Here is a 20,256-nt window from a genome sequence, read left to right on the forward strand (position 1 = left end):
TTGGTTTGGTCGGTTGAAGGTGGATGAGCCGTGTGAGAAATAGCAGTAAAAATACATTAGTTTTTGTTTACACGCGTTTTTCAGGTCGTTAACAGTTTTGTTTCGGTTTTGCTTTTATTTCCCACCCCCTCCTCTTGGCTAGTGCATTTTCCCAGAACATTGTTTGTGGGTCGTGCAGCATCCTTGAAATGGAAAAACTGAAAATGCAGCACTTGGCATCGTCGAGGGGAGTGAATGGAGGAGCCATACGGAGCCCTGGCAACTTGGCATTTTGCACATGTTCGCACATCGATGTGCAAGCAGCCAACGGCTGCCGCTGATGCTGATGCTCGAGATTTTCGCCTGATTTTGAACTATTTTTCATATGCCATGGAAAATAAATAAATAAAACGACCCGTTGCCAGGCGTGTACCATAGAATTTGGGTTAAGTTGGCAGCTGCTAAGATATGCGGCTCGTAACTCCGTGGCCTCCTCCTCCTCGCCGTTGCCTTTTCAATTTGCTAGCTATGAAAAAACGCTTTGGCTCCGAGATTATTTTCATGCCAGGCACGGAGGCCAGACAGACATTTCGCCTTTGGCAGCTGTTAAATTTCGCAATTAATATTTCGCCGACGGAGTTTCACCGCAAAACTTTAAGGTTTATGCTGCATAATTAGGAGCAGAGACTTAAATGTCATCTGTCAGCAGACGGAACTGGCAAGTAGCTTAGCTGCATGGCTGCATTTATTCTGCGTGGATTTTCCCGTTTCCTCAGTACACACAAAGAAAATTTTGGTATTTTGAATTGAGGTAAACATCGTTTTAGGTTTCTCTTGAGAAATAATGCTAGCGAAAAGCCACTCTTTTAAAGAAATGGATAATTGTGTTTTGATACCGTATTTTAACAATTGGCGCCCAACGTGGGGCGTTGCTTTTTAACTTATTTGTTAGGAGAAAGGCTGCCTAAAGTAAATTGAAGTTTTTGTTTTCTAATTAATTTTGTTTTCTCTGTACATTTCTTTATGTCGGTATACTAAGTCAATTAAAGGAAAAAGCCCGGCGAAGTCGCTTAAGTCTTCAGAGAGGGAGAGAGAGCTTGTCGGCGGGCCGGGCCAACTGGCGACTGTCAACCGTTTTGAACTCACCTGCATTGTGCCGGAAATCGTCATACGCTCGCTGAGTATCTCATGCAAATGCCGAGTTCCCATTGTGTTTCGTAGAGTAGTCTGTGCCAGTAGCCTGGTCGAATGGTGAGCATTTTCCACGTTCGCGATAGAGACGGTTGCATTTGATACCCGATAGTAAACCACTGCATCCACCGAAACCGTAACGCTATCCTTTGTGAGAACCTACAAGATGCAGTGGGTATTTTTGGTTTGGGGACATTTGCTTTTTGCTTTCTCTATTGTTCCTGCTATTGTTGTAGTTGGTCTGTTAGTTATTTTTATTATTCGCTTGTTATTGTTGCCAACGAACACATTCACAGACGTTAAAGAATATGTATATATGTGTGTATATACAAAAAGATTCGCTTTAAAATCGCGATTCGTATACGAGTATATATACACATGTGGGTGGTATACACTATGGTGATAAGCTAAGCATTTTGTATCTGTATCAGTAGCTGGCCAGTTTGTGCTGTGCACTTTATGGCCCCGGGAAAGAGAAAGATAGAAAGAGTGGTATAATGCGAATGCACTTGACTTGAACGTCGCTGGCTTCTTTTTGGCCTGGTGGGTCGCTTTTCTCTAATAGAACTAAGTGCAGGGAGTGCAGAACTTTTGCCACAGACCACGGACAGACAATGCCGAAAGACACACAAATGCTCACGCTCTGGTACAAAGGCAGTGCTTTCATTTTGATTATTGCATCTGTGTCTGTGCATTTGGATTTGCATTTTTGCATTTGCTTTTTTGCATTTGAATGTGTATCTGTGTGTATCTCTGTGCATCCCAAAGTCCCAAAGTCTTTTGGCGTTGTTTTGCATTCAGCGAACTTTATTCGGTGGCAGCAGAGCAGGGTTATCCCAGCAATTTGCCGACACGAGTTTTATGTGCTCGAATGGGTTTCGATCATCTGCGCAATACCGATACGTGGCTACGTGGAGCAAACTCAAAACCCAAGAGCTTGGAGGTTACAGTGTATAAGTTATGGTACAGAGAGTGGGAAAGTTGAACAAATTATACAAGTACAAGTCAAAAAGAAAGCAACTCAAAGGATAAGCAAACTGAAGAATCAAAAGGCACTAAATTTCTTACAGAAAATGTCTTACATTCTATCCAAGGAGAAGAGAAAGTGTGACAAGGGTTTTTGGGGAAATAGAGAGATGTGACGGGGTCGTGGGAGGCTTATGTACACCGTGCTTGGATTATTTCATTCTGACCGCAAGTTTACTGGTGTCAGCATGGGTTCATGATGCCCAAATCGAATTCTTAAAATTTTTCCTTTATTTTTCTCTTCCTTTCGGGCTAAGGCCGGCTCACATAAGTTGGCTAAACTTGTGCCCAACTATCTCAACCCCCAGAAAATGCACACACAAGTACATATAGCAGTGGTAAAAAGTTGCTCCCTCAACGACGGAACGCTTTACGTTTTATGACCTGCCCAAACATTGTTCGGCGTAGTCTAGACCGCTTTTTACGGCCTCTCTGCAAAAGCTGAAGCTGTGGTGTCAATGTTGTTTAGTGTCATCGTTTCCACTCGGCCAGTTTCGAGGGTTTTCCTTTCCCAGGCCCCGGCCTTTTGTGGGCGAACTTTTGGGCAAGGCGAATGTCTAGTATTTTGCATGTGAATCAACTGAAATGTGAGCAGCAACTGGAGAAGTTTTAAGACGGGGGTCGGATATATTCCTGCAAATCCAGTTATGCATTTGAATTTAGCAAGATTTATTTTTGTTTGTTCTGGAAGAATAATTGGCTTCCATTTAAAAAAGTTTAAGGCCTGGGGGATGTAGACAAACAATATTTCCATGGTTTCCAACTACGAGTTAAAACTTATTTTATACCGAGGCAGTAGTGAAGTTTAAGGACTGTGCTTATGAGGCGTATACTTTATATTGCGGACATAAAACCATATTTAGTCAGTTTAATTTTGACTTTCTCTAACTCCTCTTACCCAAGCTGATATTAAATTTGCTTTTAAGCTGGTACAACAGTGCGTATGCTTAATTAAAAAACAATCTCTTAATCTCCGATTTCCATTTTACAAATGTGCTACCAATCATTTCTATGATTCACATACTTCAGTCGGCTTTCATTAGTACCAACGGCTGGCTTAAGCAAATAATCCCAAACTGAATTGGGCATTGTGTGCATTCTGCTCTATTGAAATATATCATGGGCCTTCTTCGCTCTGCATACCTTGGCATAATCATGCACGATTCACTTCATTATGAATGCCGTTCGAACAACCAAAGCCTGCTGCCTGTCCACGGACAAAGCTCTAAATCAATTTGGCTCGAACAATGGCTTATTATTTCGAACAATAGTCGGGTGGCATAGTTAAGGGGGTGGCGATTGGGCGGTGGGTGGTGGTGGGCTAGTGGGTTTTTGTGGGCTGTGACTGTGTTTTCAGGTGGAGTGATGCAGAGTGGTTGGGATATAAGTCGCTTGTTCATTGCATTTTATAGAACAGAATTGAATGGGCAAACGTTCAGGAGGAATTAATGATGAAACCATGGAAACAAGAGCGGAGTTATAGAGATAGAGAAGGGGGTATCGGAATGGGAAATGAATGAAATGAAAATTCCAAACGATAGTTTATACACTGTAACGCCTAAACTAATGAGTTTTTAATAAACATAATTAGGTTATTTATTACAATTTGCACAGTTATGCTGGACATTTTTGTCAGCACTTGAATCGATTTGCTTGGTATTATATTGTTTTTCGATTTTTCCAATAGGACTCAACTGAAAATGTCCTTTCATTGATACCAACTTTAATAGAGAGAGAGAGTCAGAGAGAGAGCGACAGTTGGAAAGAGTCAGAGTGAGATTAAGACGGAAGTTCAATTCGCTGGTATTTTGTAGTATTTGTATCTAGAGCACCGAACTTGGTTACTAAGTATCTTATAGTAAACTGTAGCCTAGTCTATGGGGCAACTACTGATGCTGATGCTGTGATGCTGGGACTTGCTCTAGCTCTAGATCTTTGGCTTGCTTTTCGTATACTATATGGCTAATATGTACTACCACAGTTAATATTACGATTCTATCGCGTTTTGGAGGGCGGGCGGCGCCTTGTGGCGTTTTTCTAATGCTCTGGCCTTTGGCTTTTGGCCTGCATGCGTGCAGGAGTTGAGTTACCACTTTTTAACAGCTTAAACCACGCAAAACACACATAGATGAACTCGACATTATATGTATATATGTATATTCGCTGTGCGGATATATATTTCGCATATATACAATGTGTTCTTGCATTTTTATTGGGAGGGGTGCGTCCTTTCGCTTGTGCTCAAACAAATCAAATGGTAACGATTTAATTAGTTAGTTGTACAATACATAATTGTTGTTGTTCTTTCTTGGACGGGGTACGGGGTGTATCTTTTTTTTTTTGGGGATGGTGACCTTGTTGAAACTAAAAGCTGTTCGTGTGTATGGGTGAGCGTGTTAACTAAATGGTCTGATGTGTCTGTGTGTGCTTTGAGTGTGTGTATTATATCTTGTGTGGTTTACTTGTATTTTGATTTTTAATTTTTTCAGTTTGTACCAACATTATAAACAATCTGTGGCTGGAGTTTCGTATTGTTTGTTTGTTTTTTCGTTTAAGACAGTTAGAAAGCTTTTTAGAATAGACATTTATGGAAATATATATTTAGCATGCTCTCAAAAATTATTCGAACGCTTAACCGAACTGGGGAGAGTGGGGGTTTTATCAAGTAAGTGCATTTCGATAGTAATTTTCTTTTTGTGTGATTGTTTTGGAGGGTTTTGCTTTGGAGTTGATTGGTATTTTTTTGTTTCCGGTTCTTATATATGGTTTTGCTAAACAAAACGTACATAGCTCATAAAACAAAATCATTATATATTTAGATATATAGAGACAGAGAGAGAGAGAGACAGAGGTAGTTATATAGTTATATATAGAGCGTGGGTAAGATAGACAGTCAGATAGAGACAGAGACATATAGATAGATTAGACAGAGAGAGATAGAGAGACAGTGAGAGATCGGTTGGTTTGTGGCTGCTTAGCAGGAGAGTGAGCAAGACAGATGTAGTAGACAGAGAGAGGTTTAGATAGACAGATTATAATATTTTGTTGGGTGGGATGGTGTGCAATTAACAGTGTTTCTGTTTGGTTTTTAATGGGGTTCCACTTGCATTTTAAGCTACGCAAGACCTAAAGTTTTTTTTTTTGTTTTTTTTACTGTGTTCTGGTGTGGCCGTCTTTGTGTGGGTGGGTGGTCCTGGCTTGTGTGAGAGTGCTGCACCCTGTGTTCAGTGAACAAACATTTGACATTCATTTCTTCATCAACTTTTCTTTTTGGACAGACAGAGATAGGGACAGACAGTGAGTGACAAACAGAGAGATAGAGGCAGAGATAGAGGTGGAGGTGGAGAGAGAGATAGAGATAGAGGGGTTATGTGTGCGTGTGAGAGAGAGAGCCAATGCGTAATGCGTACAGTTCTTTTGTGGTTTTGCCCCGCCCCCGCCCACCAATTCGTTTTGCATATGCATATGTGGTGCTCGGCTGAACACAGAGAGCGAGACAGATAGATAGAGAGAGATAGGATTTTCAGTTGATATGCATTCTGGCACTTTGCTTTGATTTTTGACATTTTTTTGGTTTTGTAATTTTTTGTTGGGTTTTTTTTTCATTCCTAATTGCAGGAGACAATCAGAGCTTTAACTATGCAAATTGTAATAACTTGAAGTTAATGTTCAAAAGACATCAAAAACTAAATACGTTTACGATAACGATTACGATACGATTTAAAATGAAAAGAAAACTGAAAAGGAAAGTGGAACGAAATGATGCGCAAAAATCGCATTTCGTATGCACTTAAAGGGGAGATTTTCGGGTGAATGTGTATGTAAATCTGGGCTTGTATGTGTCTTCTGGTGTTTGTGAATAATAACAACGTCAACGAGATGGCTTTTGGGGATTTTTTCCGGCTTTTTCTCATATTTTTTTTATCCTTGCTGCAGTGGCCTTCATGCGATTTACACAAAAAACCGAACAAACTCAAATGGAACACGAGAATGCTGGCGGATATGCAAAAAACGAAGGAAAAATAATAAAAAATAGGGGGGTATTTTTGGCTTTGGTGTTTGAGTTTCTGTATATGAGTGAGTTTGCTCCACGTGACGTCAGCAAGATGTTGAAAGAGCCAGCGGATTGAAATCGAACCAGTAACCATTATTTCTATCTTAAAATTCACTTTAGCCTCGATTCGTTTTTTCACTTCTCCATATTTCATTTAAGTCTGCCAAGCGAACAATGAAATATGCACAGGTAAAAATGAGAAATGTGTGGGGTTTTCTCGGTTGGCTGGGGGTTGATTGCGATAAAAGATCAAGTAAGCGAACTAAAGGATGAAAAATTCCCAAAAATAAATGGAGCGCGTATCTTCATGAGACTCCAGTGTACCAGTGTGTGTGTGAGAGTGAGTGTGTGTGAGGGCAAGGTGAGTTTTCCTCTGCGTGTGTGTGAGTTGTGGCTGTGTGGTTGAGTGCACACCAATGGCAATAATAATAAAAATTCTGCAACATTGTTCAACTTCAATACGACAACAAGTACCATACAAAGTATTTAAAATATATATTTATATATATGTATATATAGGATACAACAAGTCTACCAACAACAACAACAACGAGACAGAGTAGAGAGAGCAATGTGTTAGTGTGAACGTTATTGTGTGTGCGGTTGCGTTGTGGGTGTTAGAACCACTTTTCCATTTTTTTTCATTTTCGTATAAAAACAAAATGGACTGCTGCCACTAGTAATGGTAGGAAAAAGATTTAAATAAACTATAAGTGTGGCCAACAAAAATGGTTTTCTTTCACTTTGCTGTTGATGATGCTGTTTTTTTCGGTATTGTAGTGGTTGGAAAGAGGGTTTCTTAGCTGGTTGGGGAGTGGAGATAGATTCGTTAATAGATACAGATAGACATAGATATATAGTTATAGATATAGGGTGTAAATAGAGCGATAGACAGAGCTGGAAGAGGGGCTGCAGTGGGAGGAGAGTCGGAACCGAAAAGAAATGGAACAAGAAAGTAGAAACCAAAAGTAAACACCGTGACATGCGACGACAACAAGAACGAGGGGGAAAAAAGTCAAAGAAAGACAACGTTGCGTATGCGTAATTCACGCTCCAGTTGCGCGTCCTGTATCCTTGTGTCTACATCTGTACGTGTACTTGTGTGTATCTGGGTGTTTGTGGGGCTTTCAGTGTCCGTGTGTGTGGGTGTCCTGTCAGCAGAATCCACACAACAACTCAGATTCCGGCTGCTGCTCAGCCAAGCTTCTCTTGCGGATTCCGCCAGCAGGGCCAAAATCTGTATCTTTGTATCTGGGTGTCTGTATGTATGTATCCTTTTACTTTTGGTCAGAACACAAAACAAGAAAATGCAACCAAAAAGTATATGTATATATATATATACATATCTTGTTAACAAACGTGTCGGCTGGAATAACTTGTGGCAAAAGCTAAAAGTTTAATTGGTTTCTGCTTTACTTGGCATCGTTTTTAAGTTGTCGTGTGTGTGTGTGTGGTGTGTGTTGGTGTGTGGGTTGGATGGGGACTTTTTGAAGTACATAAACTAAAAAGATTTCCACTTTTGGTTAATAACAACAACAACAACAACATCGAAGAAGGCAGCATATATGCAGCTGCCACTGCAGGTTTTAGCTGCTTTTTTTGCGTTCTTTTTTCTGTGTTACCATCCGGAAAACGTTACCGGAACTTACCTCCTGCGGTGGCACGTCGTAGGTGCGGGTACGCAAGTCCACGCGGGCATAGGAGTCGATGCAGGGCAGGATGAAGAAGATACCTGTAATTATGGTCGAGATGCTTTAAACGCTCGTTACGGGTTGCGAAGAAAACTGCACTGGCTAAGAGGTATTCTGAATTCTTGGTTTCATTCTTAGGAGGTTTTTATCTTGCCATTTTAAGAAAACTTGAATGCTATGAATGCATTTTGGAAAGGTCACTACAGATCGGAATCCTTTAAACTCGCTTTTTAGACGGCTTAGTATTGAAATTGAAACGGAAGCTTACATTTTTGAAGGCAAATAGGAAGAAAATATCAGAATACCAGGTCGGTATTTTATAATAAGTTAAGAGCTAACATTTTAGGTTCTGTTGTCATATTCCCAAAAAGGTTTATAACAGAACTAATACGTTAAATTGGAAAAACATCCTTAAAGAAGGCATTTTACAGAAAACAAACACTTTCTTTTCAGTGCTTCCATTCCTTGTGCCACCTTAAAAAAATCTTAGTGGCTAGGAAATTCTTCAAAAATGATGCAAGCTAGTGTCATGACTGTGGCAGAAGTTCGCCTCGATTTGCCTAATCTCTTCCTCCCCCGGAATGGGAGCACAAAAGCAGAGCACACGGACGGAGACAGAGATAGAGAAGGGGACAGAGATGGAGAGAGGAGCAGAGAAAGGGACAGCGAAAGGGGCCCGGCCCCAGAGTCGCTAATTTGGAGCAAGTGCAGCAATTAACACAAATTCTTGTCGCCAGCGAGCGGCACTAAAATTTGCATAGAATCGTTACCCCATCTCACCTGCACCGGCACCTGTTACCCCGTTATGCACCTGTGAAACTGCACCACTGAGTACTCACCTGGGCCCTTGGCACCGCCCTGCATGAGGCGACCCAAACGGAAGATAACCGCGCGCTCGTACTCCTGCACCACCTGCAAAATGTGGCACGTGAGTGAGATGTTCTTGAAACGAAATTGAAACTTGAGGAAATGCAGGGGGAACAACTTAGGAGCACCCTGGAAACTAGCCCGATCCCAAGTATACCTAACATTTTAATATTTTGCGACAATATCTGGATTTATAAAGTAGCTTGATAAAAGTATTATGAATAATTTAATCATTTGGTATTAAATACATAAAAAATTGCTAATCAGCTTATAGGCTTAGCTTGACATATTCAGTTTTCATATGCAAATACATAAATCTGCTAAAAAGGCTTATCATTAAAAAAGTCCACTTAATCCTCTTATGTAGAAAAAAAGGTAAGAAAAATTAGGTCATGCTTTTGAAAGATATTTATATATGAAAATTCCATTCTTACACTGACGCTTTATGACTTAATAATTTTTTAGTGAAAAACTATGCTATGAAAGTGTTAATTTATAAAAATGATTAGATTTTTGTAAAGCAGAAGTTTTTATCTAAAGTGATGACTTTCAACGCGAAATTATGTAGTTAATAAAAATCATTAAAATATATATATTTTTTGCACAACGTACCTTGAAGCAGACGAAGAGACTGAAGGGTAGCGTCATTATCACAAGAGCCACGGAGAGAAATATTAGCAATTTGCCGCATGTTGATGCCTTATCGCTGATTTCCTCGTCCGCTGCGAGAGAACGTGGCGAGAAAACGAGAAATGTCTTATAAATACATGTAACGTAGCAGAATGGAATCAAGTGCTCAAAGCAAATGCTGCAAATTAAGGCTTAAGCTATAAATTCGTTTTGTATTTTCCTCAGCTTTTCTCGGGCTCCGCTCTGCTGAGAAAAGAGCCCAAGACTGTTACATGAATAATGCGCTGGGGCACCAGGAAAAAATAAGAAAGGAAAATGTCTTAAACGAAAGACCTCCGCATGGCGCATACAAAAATCGCAGACAGAATGTCGGAATAAAAAAAATGCTGAGCGGAAAAAAGGGCATTCTTCATTACGTAGTACTCGTATTACTTAAAGTTTAGCCAAAAATTGAAGTTGTGCGAGATTTTTGGGTACTTTTCGGGGGGCAACAAGTCGCCCATTTTGCTTATTGATACTTGAGACACGCCATAATTTCGATGGGGCCCTCGTCGCCTCGTAAAAGTAACTATGTTGTTCCCTTGGAAGCTTGAAAAAATCTGTAGCATACTTAGGTGCGCACACCGAGCAAAAAAGGAGGCGGAGACGGAAATCGAAATACAAGCAAACAAGGAGTGTGCATACATTAAAGGGAAATATCTCAGTAAATACTCAAAGATAGTAGTCATTAGATAGTTAGATAGTTAGTTAGAGTTAGAGTTAGAGTTAGAGTTACACATATAAAAAGGAGTATAGTTTTGTAACAGGTTGAAAAGTAGCTTGTGTGTGTCTCGTGTGTTTCTGTTTGATTTTGGCTGTAGGATGTGGGGATCTTTTTCTGTTTTCATTTCTTTTCTTGGGCATTGTCCAAATTGGTGCGACTTACAATAGAGAAATCCATGTGAATGTTTTGCTTGTGTATCTGCAAGAATACGATAAATCGAACAACAAGAGAAATTAATCGGGGGGAAATGCTTTTCGGCTTGATCAGCAACTAGCCAATTGGTGTGTTTTATTTGGGAACTGGTTCTTGTATATCCGTGTTTTTGAGTGCTCGGCGATCCGGCGGGGATCTACTTAGCTGCTCCATGCCATGCAGTTTTCGGGGTTTCTTTTTGTGGGTTAAACAACATGCTCAAACGAACTACGAAAGCGAAAAACTAAAGAGCCAACAACTACGAACTGAAGAAAAATCATAAATTATTCATGCCACACACATTTAAATGCTGTTTACGCGCTGCTGTTGCAGTTTGTTTGCCTTCTGGTTTTTGGTTTACTGGTTTTCTGGCCACCAGTTACCAGTTGCCGGTTTTCAGTTTTCAAGCTGCTGGCAATTAGCGGCACGGCACAGTTTGCATTTCAGTTTCAATTACAGTTCATTGAAAAGTTGCCACAATGCCAACACCCAGCAACGGCGACGTCAGCAAAGTGTTTTTAACGAGCTCTCACCCACTCACTTTTAGAAATACACGCCCGAACACACTCTCACTCGCACAGCACACACACACAGACAGCGCAGGAAAAGCGACACTGGAAAACGGAAAACTTTGATGGGCGAATCCTAGGGCCTGGCTAAGCCAACAAGCTGCCAAACATTCAAACTCCTGGCGCACCGCAGCTAACTTTTATTGAAATTGATTTCGGAATAATTGCGATTTGAATGTGCCTGGCAACGAAGGCGCCGGCAATCCGAGAGTTTTGCGCCGAGATGAAAGGCTTTCTGGATTTGTGTGTAACGCCCCTGGCTGGTGACCGCAGACCTAATAGATTTATAGCTAAATTGCCTCTGTAGAAATGATAAAACGATGGCGGAAGAGCCGGAATTCAGCTGCTGAAATTGTAATTATTTGGATGGCACCTTAAGCTAGGTTTTAAGTGGGCTTAACGGAATTGACACTCTGTTATCAACGGTGATGTTACGCAGCATATTTAATAATAATTTAATAATATTTAAAAATGTCGTATTTTGGTAAAGGTTTCTAAAGGTTTTTTTTACTCATTGGAAATGTTTCTATATTCTATTGATATATTTACATTACGATCTAAATGAACCAAGGGTAAGCAAGAGTTTTTATAAGTTGTTCTAGTGATACTTTTTCTACTAAGGTTTGGGTTTGGGAACATAAAATCATTATTAAATCACCACCCTATCATCAGGACCATCTAAAAAACCTACTAACCAAAGTTGCTAACATAAACCAAGATCATTAACAAAATAATAAAAAGTAAGGATTGTCCTTCCCAGATTTTCCATTATAGATACATAGAAATTATATATTTCATTTCCACCAACAATTCTTAAAAGCTCTAAATCGGCGGAACTTAATTAGCCATTTAGATTGCAAACATAGCTAATTATTTTCTGACTGCTGGCAGCTTTAATAAATAAAATGCAAAATGCTGTATGTCAGGGAACTGCCATCTATAAACGATATGATCGCTGATAATTATTTTCAGCACGGCTCTGGTAAATAGCACTTATTTGGCCTCCTTTTTTGCCCCGGGGTTATTTAGTTTCTGTTATTCCATTTGTGTTGACCCCAACACACAAAAAAGGAGGACGAAAAGAGATGAATTTACCTTAATGTACAATCTCGGAGAACAATGTGTGGTCATAATTTTTTAATGACCAGCCAACGGCTGTCCAGCTGCCCGCTGAACCCACTCACCCACTCAGCCACTCAACCACTCACCCACTGAACCCACCACCCACTCGACCCACTCAACCCGCTCGGCCCCCACCGCCCTCACGCCCCACGCCCCTCGCACCACATCAACGCATACGTCAGAGCGCCAGCCCCTGGCAAAAAGCTTTGCTCGGGAAATAGGTCAGCTTGATGTGGCTGCTGTTGCTGTTGGTGTTGCTGCTGCTGATGATGTTGCTGCTGCTGCTGTTGGTGTTGCTGCTGTGTTGCGGTGTTGGTCCTTCGTCCTGGCCCAGCAAGTTAAAGCAATTTCTGATTGAATTTTGCATGGCAAATGCGAGAGCGAAAAGACTGAAGACTGAACGCTTTTCAGGGCCTAATGAAGCGATTAGCATGCATATGAAATGGCTTCGAGGTATACAGTATATATATATATATATGCAGGAACACATATAGACATTTATGTACAGTGTACACCTAACCCGATTAATCACAGATATACACAACATTCGGTCGGCATGAGGAGCGAAAGAATACGTATTATACAAAGAAACCGAATTTGTGAAGTTGTGATTTGGTGACTTTGTGGCGTCTCTAATCAAATTTTGATGTGGTGGTGGTGGGTCATTTTTGGAGACCGGACAAGCAACAAGTTCAGCCAAGCCAGGCAAGCCAGCCTACAGTGCACACTCTCTACAAGAGCCACCAGCGACATGAGCTCACCTCTTCGCGCCTCGGCTCGATGGATGGCCTGCTGCTGCTGCGATTGCTGCATGAGGGCATGGTGACTGTGCGGCAGTTGCTGCATCTGCTGCTGCGGTGGCTGCTGCATCATCTGCTGCTGCTGCTGCTGCGGATGTTGGTGGTGCTCGCGTTCCCTTAACTGTGGTTGCTGCAACTGCGTCAGTGGTTGCTGCTGCTGCTGCTGCGGCTGCTGCTGCTGGTGCAACTGTATGGAGGCATTGACTGGCAGTGGTGAGGCGGCCACATTGTTGGTCTGATGATGGTGCAGATGGTGGTCCCTGTCCCGCTCCTCCGGCTGACTGCCCGCCGGCGCCGGTGGTGCAAATGTGCTGGTGCTGGCTGCTAGGCGACCTGGCTGATGGTGGTGCGACTGCTGCTGCTGGCGGTGCAGCTGGTGGTCCCGATGCTCCATGTCCATCATCGAATCGGGCATCAAGCCGCGCTCGCAAAACGACGCCAGTGCGGCTGCTGTTCCTGGCTGCTCCGGGTCAATCTTGGTCCTAGTTCAGCATCCTGCACTTTCTCGGTTCTTTTCCCTTTTCTTCAAGAAACACACACATAGGCACGCACACACTGTCACTACCACGGGTTCACACACACACACTAGGCTGAGCTAGTTTTCCCAGCTCTGTGTCCATTGCCCATCGGTGGCTCGGTGGCTCGGGCTCGGGTTCGGCCTCTCCTGGCGCCTGACTCCTGGCTCCTGGCTTTTCCGCTTCTCCTGTGCTGCTGGTGCCACTGCTACTGATGCTGCTGCTGCCTCGCTCGGAATCCAACTGAAAGTGCGCCAGCAGCCAGCATCCTTTTATATATCCCCCGACCAAAGCTCTCGCTGGCTCGCTCTCGACTTTGTTATCAGGCGGCCAAAAACCAGGATCGAAGAGCTTTCGCCGCTCTCCCAGCTGCAGGTTGCAGGTGCAGCATCGTTCAACTTTCACCTTTCCCAGCTTGCACTGACCTTGCGCACTCCCCGAAACATTGGTCCCGTTTCGAACTTCAGGAACGAAGCTTTCTCCGCTCGCCAAGCTTTTCGCTGGGGAAATCCTGGCCAGGGGCAAGAGCGCAACAGAGATGGAGAGATGCTGGTCTTTAGTACCTCCTCATCGAGAGAGAGAGACCGTCCTATGTGTGCTAAAACGGATACTTCCCCTCCTCACATGTCGAACTCGTGTGTGTACAGGTGACAAACCTAATTTATGACACCTTCGAGAACGAACCACCTGCCTGCGCCACCACTCGCAGCATCCATTGTAGTCAGACAAGAGGGCTCCCGTGCTCTGTGTTTGTTAACTGGCATGGAATGATATGTACGAGCACCCGGCCCCGGTGTCACATCCCCACAACCCCATCCCAGACATCCCCAGCTCATCATCCTGGCCAGAAAAACACATCCTGACACTGCCTGCCACGCTTGACTGCGAATTTCTAATGAACCCACCTCCGCCGATTGCCAAGCCAAAGCCTGTCGAACTGTCGAATATTTTAGGTCACCTGCAGCTCCTGAGCTTTGCTTTGAGCTGTCAATTACCGTTTACGCTTCATTAGGCGCCAGAAGGCGCGGGCGAGGGGGTGGGGCTTGGCGGGAAGTGCACTGGGCGAAAATGTCCCTCATGGTGCTGAACCATAATACATTCTTTCGCTGAGATATGTCACCCTGGCAAATAAAAAAATCAACCTCCTGCAAAATGTTTTATAATAATATGGATATATCAAAACAAAATTTATTAATAAAGTTTTTATAATTGATTTCAAAGCCTAGAACATTTCGGAACCACCTCTAGCTACCATACTTTTCTGCCTGTGTACAATAAAAATAAAATCGTGTACCTACTCCCCGAAGTGCAGGGGCATCCGATACACCGTGTCAACTGTCGCCCCACAGTGCGTATGAGTGTCATTATGTTTGACATTCATTCACAACACTCCATAAAGGAGCTCCACTCCAGTCTGAAGCAGGGCAGGGCAGTTAATTAATCTCGGGTTCTTGATTAATGTGCGGATTGATTTGGGTACGGCCACACATATCCCCCCGCAGACAAATGGGGCACTCGAGTCCTAGACTAGGTGCTTTATTATGGGGCAATCAGAGTGTCCCGGGACCCGGTGACTTGGCCCATGTGCCACACGTGCACACATTTAGCACCAGATCCTAATCACGGAAGGGCTGGGGAATACCCAACGTGTTCTGGCCATCCATTAAAGGTTAAATTTATAGTTAGGAGCTATTAGACATCGATTTTTGGTGGCCAGGGAACTTGTGTTTCCTACCAACTATGTCATTTTCATGCTTTAATTTTTTAAGAAATAGTATTCATAATATTTATTAAAAGAAATCCTATTTAAAATCACTTTAAAATTTAACAAAGTTTTATTTATTTTCTTTCCGATTTCTTTCAAGGCGAGCCCGAAACTAGTTTTCCATTCGATTTGCATTTTCTATTAAGCAGAATTGCTTCATTTGGCAGGCTAGATAAAAGCAAGTGCATGGAAAATTGAGCGGAAATAAAGTTGAGGTTTCAAACAGAATTTCGCAGCAGAAGATGGCCAAACCGCTGTCTCCAATTCCGAGCCGAATACTTTGCTTTTCCAAAAGAGAATTTCGTAGCAGGGCCAACGAGAGGACAAGACGAGAAAAGACCTCTTAACCACAACCGGATGGCAGTTAAGTGAGTCCCGCCCCTGGCTTTTATTTTCCTATACGCAGTTTATATAGGCAAACATAAAAACGAAGGCGTACCATTTTTGCCTATCGAAAAACAAAGCTGCCAGAGCCAAAAAGACGATTTGCTTTTGGTTAGAGGAGGGCAAAGGATGGCCGAGCGTTTTTCCTGTCAGGATTGCGAAAATGAGAACTGAGATCTGAGACGAGCAAATGATGTCACACACATGGACTATCCCAAAAAAAAAGGGAGACACGAGTTCACTAGGCAAGTAGACACAACTGTGGGAGGAAGTCGGGCAGTTTTTCAACTATGTTGTAAAGCCAAATGGATTTTGGCTTAATTTTTTCTGTTTTAAGCTTGCACTTCAATAAAAATGAAAATTCAAAGATAAATACGATAAAATTCTACTTTCTAATTTTTCGAAATGTAAGATTCGGTTTTAAGAAGCCTATTAAATGTTTTGAGGTTTTAAATATAACAAAAATATTTTATATTGAAGAAACATTTGTCTTATTTGTATTTCTTTTAATTAAAATTAGAGTTTTCCAGTCAGAAAAATCGAATGCATTCTAGGGAATTTCAGGGGTATTCCTAGGGTATATGATCTTATTTTCAAGATCTTCACATCCTCAGCATATATTTTTCGGTGTGGGGAATTTCGGCGCAGGTCCAGGACTTTGAAGCGAAAGTCCTGCGGCGCTCCGTGTGCGAAATTAGCCAGGCAAATATGTCGCACTTAACTGCTAACGGAAGTGTAGCAGCACGCCCAAGAGGAGAGGTCGTTGGGATAGGTGGGTGGTTGGGTTGTGTAGGTCGGTTGGCTGGCTGGCTGGGTGGCATGGTTGGTGCGATGTACGAGCTGCGAGCAGCCCAAACAATGGTCTGTGCAATTGTCGAGGCCCAAGGCGAGGGGTCAGGCGAAGGCGAAGAGATAACTGTCCCTATCTTTTGCAGTCGTCCCTCTCGATTGTCGACGTTTGCGCTTTTCCGGCGGCGGGAAAGCGAGGTGGCAGAGAGGGCATTGTGTGTACGAGGATGTGACACAAATGCGTCGAATTATTGTCATATGAGGTCACTGTCCCTGTCGCGCAGTGAAAGTTCCCCTAGACACTCGGGCAAACAAACACACTCAAGCCTTGTTTGTTTGCCCCGTTTTGCCGCCTTTTCCCTTCCCGCCTCCCCTCATCTCTGCTACGATTATAAGGACCAGAAGTTAAGCAAAGTTTGCTCGAACATGGCCAGAAGTACTACTCGTACTGCGATGTAACTACCATGTATCTGCGGCTTGTTGCAAAATTCTAAAGGAGCCTTTTGAAAGCGGGGTATGTAGGTTGTGCTTGGTTCGCCTTGCCATCTCCAGCTTCAGCTCCAGCTCCTGGTCCTGGTCCAACTGGAAATCAATTCGGGGAGAATTACGGAAGCTCGGGGACCCGTATATTCGTTAGTATTATGGCTGGAGCCACTGCTCCTTTCGCACTCATAAAATATGAATAGACGGGGTCGGAATTTATACGACGCGGCCACAGTGAGTCGAATGAAATATGCCAGTTCAGTTTGTGAAACTGATTGGGCGACGAGCAAGGAGCCTTTTTCCCCAGTTCTCGTTAAAGTTGTGGCACTCTAAAAACCCAACTTTTGCCGGAGAATCTAAATTCCATGGCAGATACTTTTGTAGCTCTTGGTATGCAGTGAAAAACTTAAGAGTTTCGCGGTGTAAATTAAAATTTTTTGCATACTACATTTATTTTTGCCACAAAACACGGAAGGCAGACTTTAAGGAAGCCATGTTTTACGGCATGTCATCATTTTATTTTTATATCAAACGCGTGAAAGGTCATCTTGTGCTTGATGTACCACAGATATCGCGGTATTAATTAAAGAGTTCTACATATAAAATTACTTTTTGTAATTGCACTGGGCACGAACTGTGTTTCAGGATATTTAAATGTCACTCAGTTGCATCCATTAATGTAACAAGTAAAATAAAATAACTGCGAAAGCTTTTAGTGGTGTTGCTATAATACTTATTATGTGAATATTTTCTTTTAAATTGTGCTTGGCTTTTAAATAGATAATATTTTCTTATTTTTTTGGCTTTCATATTATTAATTTTTTAGATTTCCTTGATTTCTTTCGGTGTTTGTGATTGTGATTGCGGCGCACTTTGGGCCATCCAATCAATGGCGTTCATTAGAAGGAATATTCATCTTTGGCATGCGACTTGCTAAGTAGACCGACTGTCAGGCAGGACTATCACCCAATCAATAATTCATAACCACACATTGACGACGCGCTCGCCGGACAATAAAATGAAAAGCGAAATGAAAAACTGGCCAAGCAAACGCTTGCCAATAATTCAACGTTGGCTCAGGGTCCCTGCTCTTCTGTTCCCGACTTTATCAATGGTGAATCGGATGGCGAGTGTATATATAGCATAGAGATATATATATCACACAATGAATGAATGGCAAACGGCGCCGAGCCTGGATGTCGTTGTCGATATCGATGTCGCCGCCGAGTGTCGGACATTTCGTCCTTTTCCTTTTATTTTTCCCTTTTCCATTTGGCCTTTTCCACTTCCCCATTTCCCCTTTTAGCTGGCGGTTTGCTCATTTTTGCGCTCGATTCCTTTATTAAGCGTTCACACAAAGTTTATTACACAGACATATGCTCTGCGTATGAGCACTTTATTTAATTGATTTTTGCTGCGGAATCTCCACTTTGCATGGACTTTAAAAGGGAACTCAGTCTTGCCTTGGCCACAAAGTCCGTGTTTTAACGATGCAATCCCTTTTCCCCACTGCCCACTCATTACTTGCTGTTTACATGCTGATTTCGATAAGCTCTCAGCCCTTGGGAGCCATAATTAATAATTTTTGTGGCTCGTGGTTTTTGCTGCTTACAGTTCGCTGGAAAATAATTTGCACACTGGGAAAAGGGGTGTTTTCATGAATAATATTAAGAGGCTAATTTAAGCAGTTGAAATAGTACTCAATGAAAAAAGTCTTTCTTAATGAAATACTGTCGTTTATTAATATTAAATTATGCAGAGTACGTTCTGTAAACAATTACAAAAAGTACAAAAAGTACAATTACAAAAAGTACAAAATTAATTTAACTAATGTTTGTATATACCTTCACACTGTCATATTTAAAGTTTAATCAAATGTTATTACTCATTTTCAGGAGAGAACCCAAACTAATTACTCATAGTTTTATATGTTTAATAATTTATTTTTCACTGTTGGCCGTCTGCTGATGGCAGCACCGCTGAGCCAACCGCACCGAGAATTAATCAAACCCCACATTGTTTGTCCTGCAAGGAGCGCGATCAAAGGGCGCGAGGATAAACAGCGCGGGGTCACCGGGGCTTACTCAAAACCAAAGGGATAAAGGGAAGGTGGAATGGGAAGAGTGGGAGGTGTATCAAGGACTCGGCTGGGCGGATGGCTGCAAACAGGCAAAAGCTGATAACGTGACCAACTTGGAAATCAATTAAAGTGCAGCAGGGACCACCGAGCGGCGATGCGAATTCTCTGCCCTGCGGTCGAGTGTCCTGTGGTCCTGGCCAACGGGGTGTTTGCTCCCTGGCTGGTAAAACTTAATTATGGCGGACGGATGTGGATGTGCAGCTGCCCAGGGGGCGGAAGCGTGTGTGCCACGCCCACGTACTGCACTCATCCCGCCTTAACCCCCTTAACCCACCAGCTCTCCATGTCCATTGCACTCCACTCCTTTTTACACTTTCCACTTGGCGCTGGGCGCACACGCCTCGGAAATTTTTCGAACATATTTCTGCCGAGTTACACCCACTTCTCATTGGATTTCCCCTTTGCCGGAAAATATGTCGCCCCAGCATTTCGAGGATTTAATTAAAAGCCCAGCAACTTAAAGATGCCTTTAGGAGGATTATAAATTATAGTTGGAGTTATGGAACTGCGTCTAAATGGTTTAAGATAATTGCGCTGCGGGAGGAGGCACTCTCTGACGAAGCCGTAAATTTCGCCCACACAAGCTGAACAAGGTATTTAAATTGTGACCATTAAGTTTAAAAGTAGGTCAATTAAAATTATAGGGAGTTGAATCCACTACATTAATTTAATTTCTCAATTGCAAATATTTGAGTCTGACTCGGGTGCAATTGGAATCCAGTAACTCAAGTTAGTTTTGGGTTCCCATTCTGCAAGCCATTGGAAATACGGATTAATCTGACATGTGAATGGGCTAAAATTTAGACCCTCTTGTAATTGAAATATTGAAATGTAGAATATAGGGGAATTCAACAAGAAATTCATGGAGGTATCCCACATCAAAATCGGAATCCAGTAACTCAAGTTATGGAATCTGGAGTGCAGTTTTGGGGGTCCCATTCTGGAAGGCATTGGAAATATGGATTAATCTGACATGTGAGTGGGCTAAAATTTTGACCCTCTTGTAATTGAAATATTTGAATGAAAAATAATAGAAAATTCAACTACTAACTCAAAGAGGTATCGCACATCAAAATCGGAATCTAGTAACTCAAGTTATGGAATCTGGAAGTGCAGTTTTGGGGTCCCATTCTGGAAGCCATTGGAAATACGGATTAATCTGACATGTGAATGGGCTAAAATTTAGACCCTCTTGTAATTGAAATATTTAAATGTAGAATATTATGGAATTCAACAACAAATTCATAGAGGTATCCCACATCAAATTCGGAATCCAGTAACACAAGTAATGGAATC

General features: G+C 42.3%; 1 protein-coding gene across 11 annotated transcripts in view; it reads right to left on the reverse strand.

The window, feature by feature from the left end:
* LOC108035061 (band 7 protein CG42540) overlaps window positions 1–20,256 on the reverse strand; it is a 45,520-nt gene that overhangs the window by 4,718 nt on the left and 20,546 nt on the right. For 5 of the 11 annotated variants that reach the window (XM_050886577.1, XM_050886580.1, XM_050886574.1 and 2 more), the window contains 5 exons: window positions 10,364–10,399; window positions 9,421–9,530; window positions 8,781–8,853; window positions 7,900–7,982; window positions 1,126–1,329 (listed from right to left, as the gene is read on the reverse strand). In XM_050886577.1, the coding sequence (XP_050742534.1) occupies window positions 1,126–1,329; window positions 7,900–7,982; window positions 8,781–8,853; window positions 9,421–9,530; window positions 10,364–10,399 (506 nt within the window). Of the gene's footprint in view, window positions 1–1,125; window positions 1,330–7,899; window positions 7,983–8,780; window positions 8,854–9,420; window positions 9,531–10,363; window positions 10,400–12,845; window positions 14,194–20,256 lie in introns of those variants that run through there. The other 6 variants (XM_050886579.1, XM_050886578.1, XM_050886576.1 and 3 more) reach the window with 3 other exon arrangements.

This window comes from Drosophila biarmipes, chromosome 3L, assembly GCF_025231255.1.
Source record: "Drosophila biarmipes strain raj3 chromosome 3L, RU_DBia_V1.1, whole genome shotgun sequence".
Taxonomy (NCBI): domain Eukaryota; kingdom Metazoa; phylum Arthropoda; class Insecta; order Diptera; family Drosophilidae; genus Drosophila; species Drosophila biarmipes.